Here is a 15,905-nt window from a genome sequence, read left to right on the forward strand (position 1 = left end):
CTGCTAAGCAAGATGCAGCCCTCCAGCACCATCTTTATTTGGTTTGCAAAGAGTGGCTTTGTGCTTGGGCGCGTAGACTCCCACTTTTCTCGTGTACTTAGCTTCTCAGGCAAGTTACTTTTCTTCCAGCTTCACCAGTTTGTTCTCTGCGGAATAAATGTTCTGTGACTGGTTGTGACCCCCATGGCAGCCATCTTCTGAGAGCGCCCACAGCACTTCCTCAGAATTCCAAATGTGCCCACCGACCCCCCAAAGTTGGGGACCCCTGCCATATGAAATCTTTAAACATTTCAGCGTTCCTTTTCCAGAGTTTCTAGTCCTGATTACATAAAGAAGGGCAAGAAAATTTGGCCGATGTCCACTGAAGGGAAGAACCTTAGGCAGGGTTTACTGGTGCTGAAGGGTCAGAGCCTTCTGTATGCACACGCTGACTCTCCTCAGCCCCTTGTTCCTTGAATGCTTCTCCACTCCTTTCTTGCCTTCTTCCAGTCTTAGGCTACATGGTTTGGGAATCCCAATATTCTAGGGGAGGGGTGGGCAGAAGGTAGATCTCCAGGTGTTTGGGACTTTAATTCCCAGAAGCCTCTGCCACCATGTCCAGTGGTCAGGAATGCTGGGAGTTGAAGTCCAAAACATCTGGCGATCTACTTTCTGCCCACCCCTGTTCTAGGGGTCCTCAGACATGGCAATAGCGAGCTCCCAAAGGAAAGATGGCAACTGTTTTGGCCTAGAGAATTGTTTGGTGTTGCTTGCCCTCTTTACAAAGAGCAGCTCCGAAGAGGCAGGCGTTACACCTCAGGCAAGGCTAGGAAGCAGCCTCTGCCTGTGGTGACTACCCTCCCGTTTTTCAGTCACAGAGTATGTGTGCACAGAAGGCTTGCCTCTTCAGCACCAGGCAGTCCTGCCCAAGGCTTTTCCCTTTAGCAGACTTTGCCCACATCCGCCCCCTGCATCCCTGAGGCCAGAGGCCTGTGGCTCATAATGCCAAGGCTATGAGTTCAAGCCCCACACCACCCCATCTAGAAGCAGGTGAGGGCCTCTCATTTCCTCCTTTAGGGAAGGACCATAACTCAGTGGCGGAGCCCCTGCTTTGCATGCCGAAGGCCCCTGGCTCGATCCCCGGCATCTCCAGGTAGGGCTGGAAAAATTCCTGCCTGAAACCCTGGAGAGCCGCTGCTGCCAGTCAGTGTCGACAACACTGGGCTAGATGGATCAATGGACTGACTCAGTCTGGGGCAGCTTCTTATGTTCCTATGAGTCCTGTTGTGTTGAGTATAACGATGCTGCTTCACATAAATACACTCTCTGTCCAAATCCTCCTAACTTTGCATAACAGAAACTGCGTAGCTTTACTTATTCAGCGTAGACATGAAAGCGGCTCAGTGGTTGTGTTTAGCACAGAGTCTATCCAGCCTTTGCCAAGGGAGGGCCTCTGGTGTTCACCGCAGCTTGCTACCTGGCTCAAAGAGTAGGGGGAAAGCTCGCCTATACACAGCGCCCAGAGGGATTAGCACCAAGCATAGAGTCAGCTACCTGGTGGTCACACTTGGCAACCTAGGAATCTCCGCGTGAGCTGTTTTTGGCCCCCGTGATTACTGGGGTGCACGGGCCAAGACTGACAGAGAATTCGAAGTTCAGAGCACGGGGCTGGTGGGCAGGCTGGGGGCGGCTGGCACTTCCGAGCCTCGCGCGGCTCCTCTTTCTCGCGCGGCTCTTTCTGCGGAGGATAATGCTGCCTGTGCCTCCCGTCTCTTTTCCAGGAGGTGGAGCCCATGTGCAAAGAAAGCGACCACATCCACATCATTGCACTGGCCCAAGCCCTGCACGTCTCCATCCAGGTGGAGTACATGGACCGGGGCGAGGGCGGCACCACCAACCCCCACATCTTCCCCGAGGGCTCGGAGCCCAAAGTGTATCTACTGTACAGACCGGGACACTACGACATCCTGTACAAATAGAGGAGGGGCAGCCTGGCCGGCGAGCCAAGCACCCTCCCCTCTCTCGCGCGCGGTCTCCGTCTCGCCCACGTCCCCCGCCCACCCGCCGGGCAGTGTCGTCTGTGGTTGTAAATGGTGATCGCTCTTGCTGCCAATCTCGCTCACTTGGTTTGTTATAATATTTTCCCCCCCTCTCTTCTTTTGTTGTTACGCTCACACTCGTCTGTGTTTTATTAAAGGGGATGCCGGTGAAACAGTCTCCCTCACTTGTCGCCTCTCTCTGGTGCTTCTGGGGGCGGAACCCTTCTCCTTCCCTGCCCCTGCCAAGCAGAGCGTGTGATCAGTGATGCGTGTTGTCATGAATACCCACCACCCCTAAAAAGTATGCAAGCGAGCGATGGACTTTTTAAAGAGTCAGCGTAAGGAGTCAGCATCACAGTGCAGAGTCTGGCAGCCAGTGGCAAGACCCTAGCCCTCACGGTTGCGTTGAGTAAATTTTAGGGAAGATATAGGCAGCGCCTGAAAAAGACTTGGAAATCGGGAGGGCGGGATAGATGGATGGGCTAATCAGGAGTCACCCATTTAAGTGCTTTTGCAAAGGTTAGTCTTCCTCTTGGGTGTAACGTGGCTCCCCCAACCCTCCCTTGTTGCATCGAACTCCGTGCCGTTTTTTTAAATGAATCTGCATCTATTTTACCAGAAATGGACTGAACTGTCAGATTTTTTTTCAGCTCAGGATTTGGATTCCCTGGCACGGAGCCCTGCCCTTTTTAATGTTTAACGTGACGACTGAGGTTTGTCGGCAGGGCTGGGCATTGGATCCTGTTTAGACGGGTGACCCAGAACAGCAGCTGCCGCTGTTGCGAAGGGCTCAGTTGGGGCCCCCCACAGCCAGCCTCAGCAGCTGGCTTGGTGCTTCGTTAAGCGACTCCAAACGGAGCTTCTCATTGCAGGATCGGGGAGCTCCCCCACCCCCCGCCCTTGCGTCTGGTGCTGTGCTTGCTTGCTTGGCAGGGAGAGGAGCGAAGAGAAGAGGGTTCCCCACTGCGGCGTTTTGCAGCTGCCTTGGGGAGTGGATCAGGAGCGGGCACATCGGAGCGTTTGCACGCGTGCGCCTCTTGGCCTGATGGGGCGCAAATGTGTAAGAGCCAGGAGCAGCTGTGTGTGGCCCAAGCGTTCAGAAAGACTGCATCGGGGAATGCTTCCTGGACTGTATTACTCCAGACCTTGTGGGTGTTGTATTAAAAGTCTAACTCCCATATCGGGAAGAGGATTTGGCTAGGAATTTTTCTTCTGATGTGGGAAATCACAGACCTTAGGAGTACTTTCTTTCCTGACTAGATGGAGCGTGGCACCGCTCTAGCCCTGCTCTTCCACTTTCTCTGCTTTGTGAACTGCCAGTAGGTGCCTGTGCTCTACAAATGCCCCCTGCAATTTCTGCATGTTGCATGCGCTCCCTCCCCCCACACACTTCTCCCTCCCAGCTGCACTCTTAAGTTGATCCATATTCTATCCATGTCTCTTCCTGCTGCTAGTCTCTCTGCGGAGCCGTGTGTGACAAGGCATTGCTGTTTGGATCCTCCTGAAGAGATAATGGAGGAATTAATTAATACAGCCCTGCTCAGAGGCAGCCGGGGGGCGTATGCCTGTGGTTTGCCTTTTCCCTGCTGTCACGTTGCAGCCCAGGCAGACACACTCGCGGTTACTCTTGCATCATTCCCCTGGTGCCCTCGTTTGGCTGGTTGCCAAAGGGCCCTGAAGCCAGGGTCCTAGAAAGCGACCGGCGCTCTTTTGTGCTGTGCAGGCCACTGGCTTGAGCAGAAAACCTCCACTTCTGTTCTTTCTACTTTTGTTTTTAAAGAAGGAAAAGGTGGTTTCCAATCTCCTAGGGGACAGATAGCAGCATCCAACAGCATTGACAATTTTCTGCAAAAGAAAAGGTTGTGGAAAATATGATGGTGATGATGACGCAGTTGGTTGGTCTTAAGCGGCTAGACTTAAGTCATGTTATGACTATCAGCCCCCAGCCCATGTTCTCCATCTCCCTCAGAACTCCCTTGTAGTGTCTCCCACCGTTTCATGTGTGTGTGTGTGGGGGGCTTGCCAAAGGCAAGTCCAAATTCCTCCCAGACAAGTAGCATCCCAGCCTCGCTACTCAAGCTTCCCTCATGCCCATGGAGGTTTTGTGCAGTCAGGTAAGTGGGCTGGTGTATTTTGTTTGTGTTTTCTCTGCGAGGCTCTCGACACCCCCGCTCTTTACACTCCCCATCTCCCCGACAAGTCTCACAAGGTGTGCGACTGGATTGCGTTTGCCTGGTTTTATTCCAGAACACAGTCGTTTTTGGATGGCGTGCTCTCCGTCGGCTTTTCCCAGCTCCTCCTCCACATGCGCACGGTGTCCCTGGTGTCTTGTGTTTGCAGGGGTGGGATGGTCAACAAGTCAGCGAGCTCAGAGACGTGAGGGTGGGGGCCCCCCGCAGGCATCTGGTGGGAAGAAAGACAAAAAAGTCAGAGCTGTCAGACAGAGGCTGCCCCCCCCCCCCCCCCCGGTCATGAGCATGATCCACATTGCCTGCAGTATCTCCGTGAAAAGCGCGTCTTTTGAAGCGTGTGCTGGGACAGCTTACCCCCACCTGGCGTCCACCAGCTGTGTTGGACTACGACACCCAGCACTCCCCAGCCAGGGATGCTGGGTGCTGTAGTCCAACACACCCGGAGAGGGCCAGGCTGGGGAAGGCTGTGCTTGCGGTATGGTTGGCAATGTGCTGGGTGGGGGAGTGGGGCTGAGAAAGATGGATGCAGAGGAGAACTTTGCCAGTGCTCCGTGATGGAGGAGCACGCGCCAGACCCCCCACCGCCAAGCCTTTGGTTAGCTCAGAGGGGAGAGGGTCGGCCTGCCCTCCCCCCATCCATCTCCTGGGCTTCCAGGTCTGGGTTGCGTTGATGCTCCTGCCTCCTCAGTTCCCTGCCTTGGCTGCACGCAGGCGTTTCAGGCCTTCTCTGATTGCCCTTGCCTTGCAGTTTTGCAGCCGTTATGAGCTACGTTCCTCCCTGAGGGCTTCCTCTAGCTTCCGCTTGTACACGATGGTCCCCTGCCTCTACGCTCTTCTGCAGAAAGCCTGCCCTCTCCCAGCCAAGAGTAGCTTAGGGCACAGTCCTGTGCAGGTTTAGACAGAAAAATGCTCTACAATTCCCAGCATTCCCCAGCCAACATGCTGGCTGGGGAATGCTGGGAATTGTAGGGCTTTTTTCAGTCTAACCATGCATAGGGTTGTGCTCTAGGTCTCCTGAATCCCCACCTCACCTTCCAGGGCTGCAAGTACTTGCCTCTCCCTGCATCCCCCTCTGATCCTGAGTGGCGCTTTTCTTCTAGGGTAGGAAGGAAGCCAGGCAGCCTGACTCGCTGCCGCTTCCCTTTGTGGCTTTCCAAAGCTCCAGTCACTGCTTTGCACTGCTTTCCCGGGACAGTGAAGAGGACCCAGGTGTCCTGGCTGGGACAGCCTCTTAACCTTGGAGGGCTCGTGGAAGCGTGTGTGTGTGTAAGGGCCACAGTACGCAAGTCGTGGGAGATCTGTGATCGGATCTCCCGATCTTTCCATTCTTACTTAAAAGCAGACTTGTGGGAGAGGAGGGGGGTGCATCTGTGTGTGTTTTCATGGATGGGATGCACCTCCACCGAATGGTATTTCCCATGCTTGGGAAAACATACAATGACTGACCTGTATTCATATTCTCTCCCCCCTCCCCCAATAGTAGCTTCGGGGGGTGTGCATGTATATGATGGGGAATTCAGAAAAATATACAGAGAAGAAGGGTTTAGCATGCCACCCCTCCAACTCCGAGCCACCGCTCCATTCAGAGCTGGAGCCCTCCACGGCTGCTTCAAAATGGGGAAAAAACTAACATCAGGAGAGCTGCTGGCCGATCTCCTACATCACGTGCAATTTGGCCCTGAGTAAATGGGCATTTAGCGACCGAGGGACAGGTTAGTAAGTGTTGGCTGTTGCAAAAGCAGCACATGCGGACGCCCTGCATCCCTTTTGCACTGCACACGGTGCTGGGCAGCTCTTACCCCTTTCAGAGCCTGAGAAGTGTGGGTCAAGCTGGAAACAAGAGGAGGGAGAGGTGAGAATCCCTGCGAAGAGCTTTTCCCTCTCAGCCTGCCGACACCCCAAATAGCTGGAGCTCTGCGGAAGGCCACAAGAGGCTTAGCGGAAGCATCCACCTTTCTGGAAAAGGCCCATGGGAGATGCTGCCAGGGACTCACCGACGGGGAAGAACTGGGGCAGCTTCTCCTTGTAGATCTCATCATCCTTCTCCAGGAAGACACAGATGATGAGTCGGTCGACCTGCCAGGGAGACGAGTGGAATAGCTGAGGTCATGTCCGCACTGCTGAATTTTCTGTGACTTGTTCTTCTTGCAGCGGGTGTGCCCCACCCTTAAGAATGTATCCCAGCATTCCCCCAGCTAGTGCCCTCCAGATGTGTTTGGACTACAGCTCCCAGCATGCTCCAGCCAGCCATGCTGGGGCGAAGTTTGGGGAGGCTGCTGTATCCTGTCCTCAGCTCTACTGCTGGCTCTCTTTAGCTTTTCCTTCCAGCTGAGCCTTCGTTCTGTCCCTCTTTCACCATCTTTGTCGGGGCTTTATAAATACCTTTTCTTTGGAGCTGGTTGTGCATACACCCAACCTATTGCCCGCTCTTAAATGTTTATTTTTTAAAAGTTTTGTTTAAAGCCATGCGGAACTTGTGCATGCCTGCCTATTCTGCAGTTTGTTAAAGAGGTACCTTGTTTCTCCCCAGGGTTTCTCCCCCTCGGCTCTTGCAATTTTTAAAAACTCCAACAAGGTGAGCAAAGCTGGTCATGCTGCACTGGGAAAACCTGAGCTCTGGCTAGTAAAGCCAAAAACGCCCGATGCCTGGCTTTCCGGCATGCGAGAAGTAATGCAGAGCGCAAAGTGAGGTGCTCGGCAGCAACCAAACCTAGTAGCCCACCAGCCCCAGCTGGGCATGCCTTCTCCCCTCACCTTCTCCTTATTTTGTTCTAGCCACACGTGCAATGTTTTGAGCACAACTTCAGCAGCGGCATCATTTGGGTAGCCTATGGAAAATGGAAGAAGGGTGGGACGTTGCAGAACGGACTCCACTCTGTTTCTTTCCATGCTGAAGGATCGAGCCCTCTTCTCCCCCTTCCCACTGGCTACTTACCAAATACACCTGTGGAAATGCAGGGGAAGGCCTGGGGGGCACAGAAAAAAGGGCGTTAGGGAGGGTCTCCAGGTGTGAGTGTGCGTTGAGCTCTCGGTGCTTAGTTTGCGCAACAAGAGGCCTGGGGCCTGCTGAAATTCCCTCTCCCTGTTCAGGAGCCCTGTCCCCTTTTTGCACATGGCCACCCTAGCTTCAAGACGCGTGGCTGTGGAGGTGAAGAGGGCTTATGCGCAATGGTGATGAGGAATGAACTCTGCGCTTGCTCAGGGGCCTCTGCTGTAGTCAACTGCGCGAGGGTAGAGAAGAACGAGTCTGGTTAATGCAAGAAGCAGAGAGGCCCCATGGCCCGGCGAACCTTAGTGCTTAAATTTTGCTAAAGTGCTGCTTTTTTAAAGGTTCGCTCAGGTTGGGCAGAGAGCCATCCCAGAGGACTGCATGCCTTGACCCTCACGTAGCTGACAGGCATAGAGACCCCTGCCTGAAAGCGCCCCATCATCTGACCTAATACAAGGGTGCACAGAAGGTAAATCGGCGGACATTTTAGACGACAACTCCCAGCACTCCTGACCACTGGCTTCTGGGAGTTGAAGTCCAAAACGTGGGGAACTACCTTCTGCCCACCCCTGTCCTAACAGCCGCTTTTTCTGGGCTCTCCCTCACAGGGTGACCAGAGGCGATGAAGGGCAGCTGTGCTCTTGCACCTTCAGGAGTCTGGGATGGGAGAATTTGAGCAGGTGTTGCTGCAGGAGCGGGAGGGAAGCAGCTGCTAACATTTCGCTCTTCTACACAAATGTATTAAAGACATAACCAGGCAAGTCTGCTCTTTCATCTGGCCCTTCTCTCTCTCCTTGGTCAGACCCTTTCCCCTCCTCAGAAATGCCACCCCAGGCCCACCTACCCCAGTATCCTGTCTCTGCCAGTGGCCAGCTCAGTGGCCCAGGAAAGCAAGAGCTCTTTCTAGCCACCCTGTGTTCACTGCTCTGAAACTGCACAGGACCGTGGGGATTGAATCTTGGCTATTGTAGCTAATAGGTAAGCTAGGCAGGTAATTAAATTAATTTGCTTTAGCCACAGGTCTTGGCGATAATGACTGATATAGGTAATACAATTACAAAGCAAGGGAAGTCATACAATCAAAATATAAAATCCTTCTTTGTAAAATCCTATTCAAGCCAAAGTCGCTGTTAAATTAAATTACCCTTTATGCGCTTAAGCTCTTGTTTCGGAATCACTAAGAGGACGACAGCCTTCCCCTCGTGTTTATCAAAACCACTTTGGGTAGTGCCTCGGACAACACGGAGGTCTCAATTTTAGCTGCTGTGGCTCATAGGCCTTGGCACATCTACTGTCCAGGAACTGAGCCAGGGTTTGGCCAAGACATTTTGCTGCCTGAAGCAAGGAGAGGCGGCCCCTGCCTGCCCATCCTGTGTATGGAAGGCTGGCAGCTGAATCTTACTTCAGCACTGGAGAACAGGGCAGCATCCACCACCACACCCAGTGGCAGCAGGACAGCCGAAGGGGTGGTGGACAGGCTGCGTGGCACGTGCAGGTTTGTCTTCCAGCGCCTTGCCACCGCCCTGCCTAATGGTAAGGCCAGGCCTGATTGAGGCAGCTCTTCTTCAGCTGTCCATCCTAAGGTCCTGGAAGCATCCCCTGGCAAAGGCTTCTGTCTGCTGGGTTCTTATGCCTCGTGTAATGAAGAACTCAAACCTATGTTCCAATCACTTTCATTGGGTGGGGCCAACATTCAAGTGCTTTGACAGAGAGTAGATAATTCCCCTCCATTAGTGCTCGGAGCTTTATCAATCTCCCTCTCCTCTCTTGCACTTTTCAGCTGCAATTAAATTGAAGGTTGCCAACTTTTAGCTGTGCCTTTATCAGTAACTGTTTATCTTTGTGCAGTGAAAAAGTCACCTGACTTCTGCACATAACGTTGGTGTCAGTGGCACAAGAGCAGGCCAGAGAGCCCTCTTCTGGTCAGTTGGCAACCCAAGTAAGACCCTAGCTACTTGAGTGTCTTCTTCATAAGGAAGATGCTCTGTCCCTCCTGCAGTTCCAGCCTCCTGCAACCTGCTACTTCATGGGCAAAAAATTGAGCAAATTTGCATAATTTTTCATAACTAAATTTGGGTTTTGCCAATTATGGGGGTGAGGCAAGCCTCTGAATGACAGGAAACCTTGCTCAGTTACTCTTGTGGCTTTTGAGACTTCAGCAGGCCCATTCTTGCACCCATAAGGACTAATAACTTGCTATTTTTTTAAAAAAGAAATGCTTTTGAAATTGTCAGGAAACTCTTTGGCAAGCTGCTCTTTTTTTCTCTCTACTGAAAAGTTGACCCAGCTCTGCCCAATTACCGTGGAGGAACACGCATGGAAAAATGGCACTGGAATGGGACATTCACGCGGATTTTGCAAGACAAAGCAAGGGGCATCAGCCAGAATCTCTCATCTTCCATATGGATTTTTTCCTGTGAAATCTACAAGTCCCTTCCATTCCAATAAGACTAATTTCAAAATACTCTTTGTAAAAGGGTAAAAAAACCAATACATTGTCAGCAGCTCTACAATACGTTGTCAGCGGTGCTCAGGAAAAGTGCTAGCTGGCTTTGAAGAAGGATCTCCCTTTAAAAAACAGCAATCAACAACTATCTTTGTGTAAATTCAATAATTTCTTACATGGCTATTCCCACAGCTGCTCACCTCTCCCCCAAATCCCACAGCCCTCTTTGCTGCCCACTCACCACAGTCCGCAGCTTGTTCTCTGCCACAAGTTTCAGGGTGTTTTTGTAGCAGTTGCTGAGTTCGGTCTCTTGCGCAGCGCTGGGTTCCCCCTGTGCAATCGGCCCCACTGTGTGAATGACAACTGAAAGAGAGGGGGGAGAGACAGAGACATGAGGGAAACGGCAGGGAAAGTTCTCTCCACTTAGTTCTCTTGTAACCTAGTTGAGAGACACTTGCAAGAGCTGCGCTGCTGGACTTCAACCAGAACTCTTTCCTGCTAATTCTCTGAAACAAGATTGTCTGGCAAGCTGATTCCTTCCAAAGACAGCAGAGCCAGGATTATTTTGAGACTGTAATCCAGGTGCATTTATAAATTATTAAGTGACGATAACTTATTTTTCTTTATTTGTTTTAAATGTACACTGCTGCCCTTTGGCTATAGTGAGGATCCCCAGGTAGTATACTCAGAATGATTCATGTTAGTATATCACCCTAGTGTCACTTTTTTTTTGGTCATTAGGAAATAAAAACCTAACGAGAAATTACCCGTGGCCATTAGCGTATCTTCTGCCATGTCAGAGAAAACGGGGGGACTTCGGTGCGATGCCCCTATTGTTCTAGCCTGGATAACTTTGGGAGCTACCCCACAACTGAAGCATTGTTGAAGGCTTTGCTGTACCTGGTCTTCACTTTGCTTCGCACCCATTTAAAAGCCAAGGGTTGTTTTTTTTCTTGTGGAGAGAGAGATGAAAAACAATGTATGTTTTCCATATATATTTATGAAAAACCAAACTATCCCACCACCTGTTATCATATTTGTTATTCAAATATATATTGAAACAGGGTGTGAGTGAGTGAGTGAGGGAAGGAAGGAAAGAAGGAAGGAAGGAAGGAAGGAAGGAGAGAGAGAAATGGCAGGTTGGTCTATTTAGTGTACATGCACATACACTGATACGCATGTGCGCTTGAGACGCGATGCATTAATTCCCGTCTTTGTGATCTGACTTCTAATGATCGGGGGTGGGGGGGTGCGTAATTAAATGAATATGCAAATATTCAAATGGGTCCAGATTTATTGGGGTCAGCTCCTGCCAAGATCAGGGATGGCAAGCATGAGAGGGACTGCGGGGGGCTTTGCAGGGGGTGTAGAAGAGGAGGGGGAGCTGGGGGGGGCAAGCCTGCAAAGGCCATTTGAGGCCCTCCCTCTGCATTTTCAGTAGAAGCCCCTGCTGCTCATAGGCGCCCACTATACATACCAGGATGAGTCGCAGCCACCAGGGGGTGATGTTGAGCCAGCAATCATTGTGCGTAAGGGCTGGGAGCTGTCGGCGCACGCCCTGCACATTCGGCTGCAGGCGGTCATTTGAGCCTGGCCTTGCCGTGCAGCCACTTCCCAGAGCCTGAGTGCAGCCACTTCCCAGAGCCTGAGCCCGTGGAGATGACACAGCGTGGGCTGCTAGGTCGTGGCACTGATACCTTGTGCAAGCGGAAGCCCGTCTCCCAGCCCCTGCCAGAGCTTTGCCCAGGTCTTGCTGTCCTGAGCTTTACGGGGGATCAGCGCAGGCAGGGTCAGCGCTGCCAGGCATCTGTCAAGGCCCACACCTCAGCAGAGGGGCCCACCAGCAGAGCCCCTTGGTGCCTGCTTGCCCCGCCGCGAGCTAGCGAGTGGGGGCAGAAGCGAGGTGAGGGCAGTGCTGCACCCCCCACTGGCCTCCCCGCCTGCCGGGCAGCACTGAAGACTGGGCTCAGGGGGGCAGGGAAATCGGGGTGGCAACCTCAGGGGGTCCAGGAACCAATTTCTGACCTGTGAAACCCACCAGCAGCCATCCCCAACCACTGAAGCAGCCGCTGAAATTCTGCAATTCGACAGTGTCAAAAAAGCCGCATTTTCACTTTATAACAATTGCGCTCCTGGAAGCCCCAGGGGAGCGCAAATTTGCATTAAAACAAGGCACGCAGGGTGCTTTTAAACTGAAAAGGCGTCTTTTACTTAGTCTGTATTATGATGGTGCATATATTCGGCTTCTCTTACAAACATCACAAACTGGTATACAATCTCAAAGATTATAATAGTGTACAATGCATGTGCATCTCCCCCCCCCCCGTCCCCGCCTCCTCCAATCACTCCATTAAAACAGCTTGCACCATTAAGGCAAACGAGCAATTCAGTTTTACGGATTAAAAAGCTTTTGCCTTACAGGAAGGTTGCCGGCCTGCCCCCCCGAGCCTGTTGCAGTGGGAAGGACACCCCGGTTGCTGTCAGCCGGTGCGGGTGGCAGGCGGCTCACACATCAGCACAAAACACCTTGATGCAAGTCGCCCGACACGTTTTAGTCAAACGATTCAATTTAAGTATGAATTCATGAACATTTAATTTAAAGAAAATTGGAACCTAAGTGGCTAAAGAAATAGGTGGAACGTGAGATTGCAAGTCTATCACCCAAGGGCCTTTGCGCCCATTGGCCCGCATGCTGAGGGCGGGAGCAGGTTGACTTGTCGGGGTCAAGCGGGAGGAGGCACAGGGGACATGGGGCTGCGCCTCTGGCCGCTCCCGTGTTTCACTCAGCACAGCCTGGATGGGGGACTAGGGTCAGGACAGAGGTGCTAGGGAGGGGCGTTTCAGCTCTTTTCCTCTGCCCCCCTTTTCCAGTCTCAATTACAACGCCCACCCCAGGCTATTTGCCTTGCTGGGCAAAGCACAAGGTGATCTGCGTCTGGTCTAGTTGTGCCCTTACTAAGCAACTGGGTGGAAGCCTCTTGTAAATACTTCACACGGCATCCAGTACAGGGCCTCGAACGTTTCGGGGCTCTGCTGCTCTTCAGGGCCCCACAAAATATTTCCCCCTGCCAACGTTTGGTAACAAGGTTTATGCAATCATGGAGTCGGTGGCGGCCACGTAGGCCGTCTAGTCCAGGGCTGCAGAACCTACTTCCATTTCAGAGAAGCTCTTGGGGGGGGGGGTGTTGCATTCCTGTGGTGGGCGGGGCCAAAGGCAAAAGAGGCAGGGCCAAAAAGACCACCCTGTTTTAGCTTAAAGGTTTTACTGCTGGGAACAAACCTTAGGAGAGGCATCTCCACCTTTCAGGACGGGGGGGGGGGGAAGAATGGCAAAAAAGCTCGGAAACCACTAAATGATCTGGGGTCAGCAGAAAGGGGGGTGGCCCTTTGGGGACCCCGGAGGACCGGATGTGGCCCCCAGGCATGCCAGGCTTGTCCCCTGGAGCTGTGTGCCCCTGGGGCTGTGTGCCCCTGGGGCTGTGTGCCCCTGACCTAGTCTATCCCCGTGCTCAGTGCAGGAAATCCAGCCTCCGTCTCAAGACCTCTAGCAAGGGAGAGCCCACCATCTCTCTAGGGCCCAGAGCCTAGGAAATTGTGGCCCTTACAGCCAAGACATTCCTCCTCCTCTTCAACTGAAATTCCCCTCCTGTAACTTTAGCCCCTGAGATCTAGTGCTGCCCTCTGGGACAGCAGCAGGGAACAGGCCTTTGCCCGCTCCTATTTGACAGCCCTTTGGGGATTCGGAAAGTGCTATCAAGGCGGCGAGGGAGGAGGAGCTTTACGCCAAAGCAGAGGTGGTGAAATCCAGGGGATGGCATTTATTCCGGCTCAATCCAGATTTGATTGGGGGGGGTGTCAAAGAAGTGTGATGTCTTCAGCCGCCCAGCCCCTCTCCCAAAGGACTGAGGAGTCCTGCCTTGGTGCCCCCGCCTCTTCCAGCCCTCACATGCTGCCAATTGCTGCTTCAGCAACTTGGCAGCCAGATGCCACCTAAACTCCGTGAGTGACTCACTGACCCAGGGGATGGCTTGGCTTTCTTTTAGTGCCCGGAGGCAGTTTGCTGGCGCACGGCCCGCCCGCCCGGCTCCCGGGGCGAAAGCCCTCGTCCTGCTGTTAGAAGCAATCTGGAGTCCCTGCTCTGCGTTCGCTCAATAAACAGGCGATTCCCTGCCAACATTTCAGGTTTGGAAGAGGCTCAACGGGGGTGTTTTGCTCTGATCTCCACACCGCTCCCTCCATCATGCTCCTTTCTGTGTTTGGAAGGAGGACGCAGATCAATGGGGGAGAGCACCAGAGTTACTGCAGAAGGTTCTGGGGTTCAAACTCCAGGAAAAGGGATCAACGGTGGCAGGCAGGACTGAGAAAGACACCCTCCCCCCTTTGCCTGGGACCCCTGCAGAACTGCTTTCGGTCAGAGGCAGCTTTGTATGATATGGGCCTGGAAAATCATATGTGCAACAAGCCAGCAGGCAGCTCTTATTGGCCCAGTTTTCGTTGACTGAAAGGGTATGCAAGTTTTCAGGTTATGCAGAGCTCCTAAGCCTAAGTGGAAAGACGGGGGTATGGATATCCCAGAATCCTATGCAATCCAAAATGTAGCTCTGAGCGGCAGATACCTTGGGTTGGGTGGCAGCAGAAAATTGTGGTCCCCCGCCCCATCAGGCCATTTTCTGGGTGACACAGCACCCCCTAATGGAATGGTGAGGGTACAACAGCTAGTCAAAGAGAAAACCAAACCCCGTTTCCAGTGGGATGCTTCCATTTCCCTAGCCTCAGCTTTGCCTGAGTGCAGAAGCAGCAGGAGGGTCCTACATCCTCTCCGGGGAAATGCAATCAAAATGCAAATCTCCCACTGACATGCCGGCGCTGGCCCTGGTAATAAAGACAAATCGGTCGTGCAAACGCCACGGAGCTGCCTGCCATAAATCAACTTTCCCTGGTAACCTGCACAAGGGGGTTTCTGCTCACCCGCTTCTGGGGCTGCCCCATGGAGGAGGAGTTATCATTTCCCCCACGGGCCCGGCCCTCTCGTTGAGCAGAGCGATCTGGCCCGCCTCAGGCAGCGTGAGGGCTTAAGAAGAACCCTGATGGATGCGACCAAAACAGGGTTCAGCATGGTCAACGGTTGGCATGTTGGGCACCTGTCAAGGGCCCTCAACCTGCTTGTTCAGCTGCCTCTTGCCCAGATAATGGTGGTGGTGAGAAGGAGCAGCAGTCCATGCCTCTGCCTACCCACTCCCTGGCCCTCTGCCCATCAAGGAAGCAAGTGGGAGCCATGATGAGAAAGAGGCAGGGTACAAGAGCAACCGGTGACCATGGCCATGGGAAAGTAGATCCATTGCAGGAGGGGGCCACGGAGGGGACCTTGCCCAAGGACTCTCCAAAACCTGGAGCTGGCACTGGACCACAGGCCCATTTAGGCCAGCATTCTGTTTCTGACACTGGCATCAGCTGGCTGCTTCCAGGAAGCCCAGAAGCAGGGCATGAAGGCAACATCCCCACTCTGTTGTGGGCAGGCAGAGTGCTATGGCAGCTGCTCAGAACTCCTGGGCCTTTAGTTAAAAGTTTCCCGTTTACAGGTCCTGCCTCTTTTCTCATTTCCTGTTGATTGTGCCTGGGGGATTAGTGCTGAATGGTTTCTTAACTGCCCCTTCAATAGCCTCTCTTCATTGCCCTAAGGTCAGTTTCTGTTCCTGTTGGAACAGGAAGCCTCCCCCTCCCCCTTCCCCTCCCCCTTCCCCTCACCACCTTGACTTTACTGGTTTCCTTGCCTTTTTTTCTTTTCATTTTTTTAAATGAAAACTGTGCTGTTTCACTATTTAAAAAAAACGAAAGGGGGAAATGCAAGGAAATCGATCATTAAAATATTCCTCTCCCCTTTCATCTGGAATTGAAACTGATATTGGAGCAACAAAGGAGGAATTCATCACTAACCTCCGCCTCCCCCGCCCCCCCCCCACTAATATCAACAGGAAGCAATAAAACAGGCAGGACCTGGAAGCAGGACTTGGAAAGGACCTTTTCATTCTAGGTCTGGTGCTCTCCTCACACCTTGCTTACACTGGGCAATGTGCACATATTTGGGGCACAGGGGAGTGGATTAGATAGCCTCTGTGTTCTTCCCAGCGTGCTACAGATGATTTCTTTCACAAATCAAGACTTCAATCCCATCCCTGGGTGGAGAGAGAGAAACCTTCAGAATGATGCTGTTGGCTGTGCTTGCTTATCGCTCTTGGAGAGCTGCGATAAGAAAGAAAGAA

At 52.7% G+C, this 15,905-nt stretch overlaps 2 protein-coding genes across 8 annotated transcripts in view; one reads left to right on the plus strand and one right to left on the minus strand.

The window, feature by feature from the left end:
* The window catches only part of OTUB1 (OTU deubiquitinase, ubiquitin aldehyde binding 1), a 70,999-nt gene that overhangs the window by 13,337 nt on the left and 41,757 nt on the right, over positions 1–15,905 (plus strand). For 3 of the 7 annotated variants that reach the window (XM_084824851.1, XM_084824852.1, XM_084824847.1), the window contains exon 7: positions 1,761–2,196. The exons of 2 other annotated variants lie outside the window; for them this stretch is intronic. In XM_084824851.1, the coding sequence (XP_084680977.1) occupies positions 1,761–1,958 (198 nt within the window). In that variant the 3' untranslated portion in view covers positions 1,959–2,196. Of the gene's footprint in view, positions 1–1,760; positions 2,197–9,477; positions 10,666–13,688; positions 14,100–15,905 lie in introns of those variants that run through there. 2 more of the 7 variants (XM_084824845.1, XM_084824846.1) reach the window with 2 other exon arrangements.
* The window catches only part of MACROD1 (mono-ADP ribosylhydrolase 1), a 350,485-nt gene continuing 338,374 nt past the window's right edge, over positions 3,795–15,905 (minus strand). Inside the window, exons 6-10 of the mRNA XM_084824853.1 lie at positions 9,887–10,008; positions 7,146–7,176; positions 6,965–7,038; positions 6,205–6,286; positions 3,795–4,421 (exon numbers count right to left, since the gene is read on the minus strand). Coding sequence (XP_084680979.1) covers positions 4,387–4,421; positions 6,205–6,286; positions 6,965–7,038; positions 7,146–7,176; positions 9,887–10,008 — 344 coding nt within the window. The 3' untranslated portion in view covers positions 3,795–4,386. The remainder of the gene's footprint in view (positions 4,422–6,204; positions 6,287–6,964; positions 7,039–7,145; positions 7,177–9,886; positions 10,009–15,905) is intronic.

The sequence above is a fragment of the Heloderma suspectum genome, chromosome 17, assembly GCF_057233095.1.
Source record: "Heloderma suspectum isolate Gila_16-S chromosome 17, 16-S_ref, whole genome shotgun sequence".
Lineage (NCBI taxonomy): Eukaryota > Metazoa > Chordata > Lepidosauria > Squamata > Helodermatidae > Heloderma > Heloderma suspectum.